General features: G+C 35.9%; 2 protein-coding genes across 4 annotated transcripts; one reads left to right on the top strand and one right to left on the bottom strand.

The window, feature by feature from the left end:
• The first annotated feature begins 311 nt into the window (after positions 1 to 311).
• Positions 312 to 2,101, top strand: LOC116176670 (G2/M phase-specific E3 ubiquitin-protein ligase-like). Of its 3 annotated transcripts, none has more exons than XM_031495397.1 (4): positions 312 to 535; positions 584 to 1,406; positions 1,465 to 1,725; positions 1,778 to 2,101. In XM_031495397.1, exons 2-4 carry the CDS (start codon positions 926 to 928, stop codon positions 2,023 to 2,025), a joined length of 990 nt encoding a protein of 329 aa, XP_031351257.1. In that variant the 5' UTR covers positions 312 to 535; positions 584 to 925; the 3' UTR covers positions 2,026 to 2,101. The 3 variants fall into 3 exon arrangements, with proteins under 3 accessions (XP_031351257.1, XP_031351258.1, XP_031351256.1); XM_031495398.1 differs by having other exon boundaries at positions 600 to 1,406; XM_031495396.1 differs by having other exon boundaries at positions 312 to 1,406.
• Positions 2,102 to 2,208: 107 nt separating this feature from the next.
• Positions 2,209 to 4,072, bottom strand: LOC116176669. The gene is made up of 2 exons (XM_031495394.1): positions 3,061 to 4,072; positions 2,209 to 2,542 (listed from the first exon to the last, which is right to left on the bottom strand). Exons 1-2 carry the CDS (start codon positions 3,880 to 3,882, stop codon positions 2,213 to 2,215), a joined length of 1,152 nt encoding a protein of 383 aa, XP_031351254.1. The 5' UTR covers positions 3,883 to 4,072; the 3' UTR covers positions 2,209 to 2,212.
• Between the last annotated feature and the right edge of the window lie 3,917 nt (positions 4,073 to 7,989).

Genomic DNA, 7,989 nt, shown 5'->3' on the forward strand with positions numbered 1-7,989 from the left:
GATTGAAGTGGGTTGGGTTTGTTCAATGGACGGAGAAACCTACACCCAGGTACGTAAGCTGCAAGGTGGTGGCACCCGGCAAATTGAAATTGAAAAGTCTGCAACGGTAGAAACTGTACGTCAACGTGCCTTGGAGCTTTTTTTCCCTGTTGGCAAATCCACCAAAGGGTATCTAACAGATTTTGAAACAAACATGGTGGATTTTTCGCTGCAACAATTAGATGATCAACTAACTATCGAGGAGTATTTTTCTCGCACCGCTTTGACAAAGTTAAGGTTTTATTTGACTTCTAAATTAATTTATCAAAAAGGCATCTCCTCCGGCTAAACGGACTAGGATACGCAGGACTGCTTTATCAATTACCGGAAATGGAATTTTGTCAGATGATGAGAATTCATCAGATCAGATTAATGATGTATCTAGATCGCTTCCGAATGAGGTAGATGCCGAATTCATCTGCAATCGGACAATAAATGAAGACTTTACACCGTTTCTGGGCTTAGGGACAAATGATGACTATGCCGTGGATCTAATGTATTTTTCACATTATTTTGTTATTATTGTATCTTCTCATTTTTTCAGTGCCCCGCAACCACAGTTAGGAGCAAAGAGGATAACAGTACGGACCTAAGCGTAAACAGTAATGACTGGAATAATTATCCTTACTGGCATCAATCATATGAAGTTGTAACGCAAACAGTAACATCCGAACAACAAATTCCTAAACAAGATCTAACTTTATTAGTAAACTCAATCCTTGACTGTTGTGAGACTCAGCCGTTACCAAACATCACCAATACACACATTTGTGAACCTCAAACGATTTCTTCACTTTTGAAGCACTTACAAAAAAACATCAACACGCAGAAAACATCACAGTTCAACATATACAGAGAAGATGTGTTTGGATGTTGCGTCCGAGCAATGAGAAGAACCGGATTTGATCCATTTAGTAAAATTTCAGTGAAGTTTAGTGATGCTGAGGGTACAAGCGAAGGTGCAGTTGATGAAGGAGGTCCTTGCAGAGAAATGTTCAGATTATCTCTGAACTGGCTGAAAGACAGCGGTATGTTCTGTGGTGCCCATAAGAAAAATTTGAATCTTTGTGGGAATGCTTTGCACAAAAACATGTATTTCGAAGCGGGTCGATTAATTGCTTTATCCCTGATTCATGGAGGGCCGGGCCTCATTTTTTTTTCTGAGACACTATTCTCGCTATTATGCGACCAAATTGCAGTCCCAACACTTGATGATATCGATCGAGATGTAAGAGAAACGATTATGCAATTTCAAAATGCCAACGAGTTAGAAGAACTACGAACAATAATAGGAAATAGCGATGTTTTTTCTCTGTCGGGATTCCCAATTATTGTGCAAGCAGAAGAGCAAGAAAAAATTGTCCAAGGTATACAATATGTATATTTAATACTAGAGATAATACCAATAATAATAATTACTTTTAGGGACGCTACGATTTTTTGCTGTGGATAGAATAAGAGAACCACTGCGGCAATTAATTGCAGGGTTGAATACATGCGGTCTATATGACAAGCTTGTGCAATATCCCAGTATATTCAAAGACATATTTTGTTCTGAAATCACACTATCTTCAAAAGTAATTGAAGAACTATTCCTGATTGTCTATACCGAACCTGGAACTAACACCCGTAGTAAAGAAAATCGTGTGATTTCTTATTTTAGGGATTATGTATTGGATTTGGAATGTATGTGGTATAACAAAATGTATTATTTTTTCTTTAATATGTAGGTTTTTAGGCGACCCGACAAATATTGTCACTCTTCCCGATCTTTTAGTCTTTGCAACAGGGTCTGATTGCCTTCCGCCTTTAGGATTTCCTTTAAGGCCAGAGATCATGTTTTTGCATGAAAAGAATTCGCGATTTCCGATAGCAAATACTTGCAGTCTTCAATTAAAACTGCCAGTGGTACATACCAGTTATGAGGACTTCAAAACCGATATGGATTTTGCCATGGGTAATGCTAAAGAATTCGGGTTCGCGTAATAAGTACTTGTTTTATTTTACGTTAATCTTATTGAATTTGGATAATATAATATTTGTTTTGTTAAAGTTTATGTATTAAGAGTACTCTATTTTGTTATACAGTTACCGTTAAACTACCAATATTCGTAACTTTTATGTAACTATTTAATATCAAATACAACTTTTTATGCACATTTTCATTTTCATTTTATACTAGAATAACATTGAAAAACTTCTGTCTCAAATTTTTGTATAATTCTATAGCTGCTTCTACGTTGTTGGTCTTGACCCATCCTTCCTCCTCCATAATTATCGCAGCTAACTGGTACACGTCATAATCTGAAGTGTTTCTAGGCTTGGGTATTGTTTCCAACCAAAGATCTCTCATCTCTGTGCTTACAGGATGTAAGTAGTCGATGGACATGAAATCTTGAGGTCTATTATACATCATGAATGGTCGTCCATAAGGTGCAATGCTATTTCTAGAACGCGTTATTCTATGTGTATTCCATTCCAGGGCAACCAAATCAAGTTCCTCCTAGACAGAAAAGTATGAGATTTATTGTGGTTTGTGGTGTGGTTGGTTCTCTCTGTGGTTTCCTCGATCTGATCTTTGACAGTCGCTGATTAGCATTACAAAATCATTAGATCTATCAGCTTTGTCACATGTAAAGTGGAAACCACAAAGTGAATGAATTATAGCAATTGGCGAAAGTGTTTTAAAATATTTCATAAAAACTATTCTTTATACAAATTTTGACCCCACTTTTCGAGTAATAATAAAAAGTCTCTTAGTTGTATTTACGTATTTGAAGCCCAATTGAGTATTTTTGTCTAAGGGCAACTATATTGAATGCTATGTAAAATATTTCACAGAAATTATTCTTATACCTACACTGACCACACTGCACGCACTTAATGGTGCCAAGTCCTTTTGGATACTAGCAAACATTGATTCTCAGATCGGATTAAGCGAAACCCTCGACAGAACCTGATGTTATTACTACTATTACTTATTGAATAATTATTGTTTATCCGAACAAAAACAGTTATTACCTTTATAATGTCCAAGAAGCAAAATTGTATGAGTGATTTATCCAATAAACTTCCTGAAAATGAGCCCTCATCTTTCAAAGTATGAAAAACATTCATCCAAAATTGGGAGTGATGTTTCCGTAAGGTTGACCACCACGCTTCTATGCGTTGATTTGCATGACTAGTTCCATATAAAAATCCCGGAAGGTGTGATAGCGCATCCGGTCCATCCAGTTTTAGATTGGTCTGTATTCGTTCAATGATGACATTTTCAGTACCCAAATCGGCGCGCAAAGTCTGCGGACATCCACTTCTAGTTGTAACTGCTTGCATAAAATGATAAGCAATTACCGAGGGGTCGTTGGTATTTGGGCCAACTTCCAACCAAATAATATAACGAGAAAATCCGTCTATGCAGCCTGTTATACAAATTCCAAATGGTTTCAATTTGTCATAACAATCGGTATGCCAGAGAAAATTTGGCCCTTTATTGTAGTATTGTCTCCTTCGTAGCCGACGACGCTGACGTAGTGTAACTCCATCGGGATCCAAAGTGCGTAGCAGTTCTCTGACTGTATTTTGAGTTACAACAAATCCGTGCTGAAGGCACTTAAGGTGCATCCACCGGTAGCCGTGCAGCTGGCCGTGTGTCGATATTTGTGTTTCCAGAAATTCTACTAGAATATTAATGTCCGTGTAAATCTTTTTTCTAAATAAACGAAGTCGTCTTAGATGCCTTCGCAAATGACGTAAACTTAGAATGTAACCGTCTTCTAGAAGACATGCCAAGATTTCTTTGTGACTTAATCCTATTTGAAAGTAAGTTTTAATATAGTCGTCCATAATATTTGATGAATATCTGTACTTTGTCGGCACAATTTCAACCTTACCGGTCGTCTCTCACTACCGAATATCGAATACCTATACTTCCACTAATTCATCCATGCGGAAAAGATGCACAACACAATGAAGACTTCTGTGAACTAGTCGTCTGCAAGTGTAACTGACTCGGCGTAGAACACAGTTTGACTGACTGTAACTACTCGCAAAGCTATGAATGTAGACATTGACAGAAAAATTGTAAATTTACAGAAAAAGTGTCAATTTACAGAAAAAGTGTAAATTTACAGAAAAATTGTAAATTGACAGAAAAAGTGTAAGTTTTCCTGAAAATATTTTCCAATATTGGCATGGCAGCTCTACGCTTTCGTAGTCTTGGGTAGTGTACGGTCGTAGTTTATTTGCGTTTTTACGAAATAATAGCCCCATTTCTTATTAAAAAATAGTGATATTTACATTTTCGAAATCAGAAAAAAACGCTCTATCAAATGACACAAAAAGTAAAATTGACTTCCATAAGAAAAACAAAGTTGATGGTTGACTGGAGGCGAAACGTAAGACTTAAAATTGAAAACTAGCATCTTGTAGAAGGAAAAAATTGGTCACAATAATGTGCCATTTATTTTAATAATAATAATAATATATAATTTATTCCCCATAAAACAAAATCAAAACTCTACATATAACACAAATAAAAACAGGGAAAGGGACTGCATTCAGTGCCGAGAGACCCTGTTCTTCCATACAGCCCCAATCCAACGTATTATTAACTTAAAAAATTATTATTCTAATAAATAAATGCACGATCACTAACAACACTAAATTATTTCCAACCTCAAAGGTTGCATCTACTCTCTCGCACTTTATTGTAGCTTACCCAGCTCCAGTAGTAATCTTACTTGCACTTTGAAGCCATGAACCGAAAGAGTTTTAATGGACGGTGGTAGCGAATTATAAACTTTACAAGCATTATGCGAAAAAGATCTGCGGAAATAAGCTGTTTTGTGTATAGGGACCGTCAACAGGCCCCTATGACGTAAGTTTAAACTATGTACACTAGTACGGAACTGTAATCGTTCAGCCAGGTAAGGTGGCGTCGCAGTAGTGATGACTTTATGATAAAGAACTGATGAGTGCAATGTCCTCCGCTTTGACATATTAAGCCAACCAGCTTCCTTAATTTTAGGAGAAACATGTTCACTGCGTCTGATTCCGTATATAAACCGTAAACATGAGTTTTGCACCTTTTGTATTCTTGAAGCTGTATGTGTGTATCTTTTTAAATAACTCCGGTAAAAAATAAAAACGATTTTGCAAAATTTTTAGGATATCTCGCAAAGTAGTTTCAGTTTCAAAGCGGCATTTGCCTGTATGTGCGAACCAGTTCAGTTGTTTGTTTTTTATTTTTTCGGTTATTGGCTCTTATTCTGATATTTATTTGATCATACCATTTCTTACCCTGTCCCATTTTCGTTTTCTGAGATGTGTCATTTCCTTAGTAATTTACTTTACTTTCGTCGTTTTTCCTTAGTGTTCAGTTTTCACAGGCGTATGTAGGTAGGTATATAATAATTAGTATTGTTATTACCTCGGTTATTACCTACATTATGTATTTTTCTTTTCGCTCCTATTTCTATGATTTTACGTCCTAGTATTGTTTTGTTTATTGAATATTATATACTCTTGTTGATTTATTAGCTCTGTTTGATAACTCCGCTTCTATTTTTCCATCCTCCGTTATAATACTTCCCAAAAATTTGTATGTTGTTAATCTCTCCAATAATTTATTCTTGCATTTGATTCCTTTGTCGATCTGGGTGTCTGTTTCTTTTTCATTTATGATCATTGTTTTGTTTTGTTTGTATTTGTTTTCATTTTGATGTTTTCAATTTCTGTAGTCCAGGCGTTTACTAAATTTTGCATTTGCTCTTTCTTACTTGCTATTAATACCACATCGTCTGTGTGTAACATTTACATTTGGTTATAATTTAATTTAATTTTTTTAGTAACTTTGTCCATGATATTGAATGATAAAGTAGAAGGCTTATGCTGTCTCCTTGTTTTATTTCCTTACTCATTTAGATTCATCTGATCTTTGTCCCGCCATCTGCACTCTTTCATATGTACTTCTTACTGCGTTTCTCAACGTGTTAGGTATTTCCCGTTCTCCTAGGGTCTTCCGTATTTCTCTCCTTCTTACCGCATCGAAAGCTGTTTTTAGATCCATGAATGTTAGATATTCTCCCTCTCCTTCTTTACTCTTTCTGTCTATTATATTTCTTAATATATATGTTCTCGTTTGTCTGTCTGTTCTGTCTTAATGCTGCCTGTTCGTTTCCCAGTTTCGGTTCCATGTGCTCTCTTAATCTTCTAGTAGTCTATAATAGTCTTCTTGCTATGTCGTGTTATACTTTTTTCTGTAATGTTCTTCCCATGTTTCAAATATTCCTTTTGTGTTTGTTAGTGTTGGACCCTGTTTATTTTTAATTGCTTTTATCCCTTTCCTTTTATTCAGCCTTAATCTTTTTATTCTCGTCCAGAATATTTTATAGTCTGTGTTGGCAAGAATATTTTAAATTATTTTGTTTGGCGCTTGAAATCCCCTCTTTTCGTTGTGAGTGTGTTTAGTTGATAGTGATTGAGAATTTTAACATTATTATTTTGATATTGTTACAGTCCACATATAATTATACCGACTTAGGTTAATAAGTGTTTTATTCATTTACCTAACAGTCTGTTCAGTGTTCTTCTGTTATCTCTTCATTTTTCACTGTGGTTCTCCTTCGAATATATTCCTCTTTGTCTTTCTGTGTTTTTGCTTCCATGCTGTTTTCTTATTTTTTGTCAGCGTTTGTATGTCGCTATTCCACCACCTGCCCTTTTGACATGTTTATTGTATTTTCTCTTTCCACATATCTCCCGCAGTGTCCGGTCGGTTTTTCCGTTTTCCAGTTTTACGAATTCTAAATCTGTCTCCTTCTGGTATTTTTCTTTGTTTTCGTTATTTTTTAGCTTGTATATCGCTAAACTACTATATTTCCTTTCTTCATTGTTGCTCCGTCTTCCTACTCTATTGTTCCAATCTCCCATTATTATTGTCGTCTCACTTTCTTCTTTCAATTCATCTAGTATTTGTTATAGATTTGTGCAGCACTCATATTTCTTCCTCTGCTGTTCCTTCTACTGGCCCATTTTATACTAATTGCTATTATTCTCGTCTTCTCTTGATTGCCATAAAATCCGTTATTGTTTTGTTAATTTCCTCTGTGACTATTATTCCTACTCCTTTGCTTTTTATTCCGGTTTCGCTCCCGCGTAGTATGTGTTTGTTTGATAAGTACATCCTTCCTTCGCCCTTTTCTTAGTTTCACTGAGCCCTAAGATTTGTAGGTTATTGCTGTCCATTTCTTCCGTTATTTCTATCTCCTTCTCTGTTAGTATGTTTATGTTCCAAATTTCTATCCTTATTTCTTCATTTTCAATATCCTTGCCTTTTTTCGTGTCCTTTTTCTTAGCCTGTTTCTTTGTTTTTGGTTCTTGATTTTGTGAGGTTAGATAATATTTAAGTTTTTTAGGATCGTGCCAGTGCTACTGACTATTTTGCTTAGTTGTGCTTGCGGTTCTGTCTCTGGTGATCTTTCATTGATTGTTCTTCCTCCCTTTTTTGTATGCGCTTTCTCATGTTCTCAACTGTTCTTGCAGTTTCTTTCCAGTTCGGTCAATTGTTCTAGGTTGTGGAGGTCTCCATTTACTTTATTGTATCTAATCGCTGTCTAATGTCCTTCTGTTCTGATTATATCCCTATGTTTTATGAGTTCTTTTTCTAGTTTTTTGGGTCTTCTTCTATGTATATTTTAGATTAGTTTTTTGTCGCTTTTAGTATCTCCATTTTCTCTGCCCATTCCTTTAGTTCCCCTTAACCTATGATTATGGAAATCTGATCTTCTAATGTCACCCATGACAGGAGCAACTGCATTTACAATGCCGATTGTCGAAAAACGCTCTTCCTCCAATTTCCTAGACTCCAACCCCTTGAAATCCCCATACAGTGCAGAGACATCATCGATCGTTGGCTTCTTTCATTTCGTGTTCGACTCCAACCCATGCAAG

The sequence above is a fragment of the Photinus pyralis genome, unplaced genomic scaffold (genome assembly GCF_008802855.1).
Source record: "Photinus pyralis isolate 1611_PpyrPB1 unplaced genomic scaffold, Ppyr1.3 Ppyr1.4_LG7, whole genome shotgun sequence".
Taxonomy (NCBI): domain Eukaryota; kingdom Metazoa; phylum Arthropoda; class Insecta; order Coleoptera; family Lampyridae; genus Photinus; species Photinus pyralis.

What these genes read in the sequence shown, in the direction of transcription:
- LOC116176670 (XM_031495396.1), top strand. Translation starts at nt 926, where the DNA reads ATGAGAAGAACCGGATTTGATCCATTTAGTAAAATTTCAGTGAAGTTT. An exon ending in GCAAGAAAAAATTGTCCAAG is followed by an intron (nt 1,407 to 1,464) that starts GTATACAATATG and finishes AATTACTTTTAG; the next exon opens with GGACGCTACGATTTTTTGCT. An exon ending in TTATGTATTGGATTTGGAAT is followed by an intron (nt 1,726 to 1,777) that starts GTATGTGGTATA and finishes GTAGGTTTTTAG; the next exon opens with GCGACCCGACAAATATTGTC.
- LOC116176669 (XM_031495394.1), bottom strand. Translation starts at nt 3,882, where the DNA reads ATGGACGACTATATTAAAACTTACTTTCAAATAGGATTAAGTCACAAA. An exon ending in GCTTCTTGGACATTATAAAG is followed by an intron (nt 2,543 to 3,060) that starts GTAATAACTGTT and finishes TTTTCTGTCTAG; the next exon opens with GAGGAACTTGATTTGGTTGC.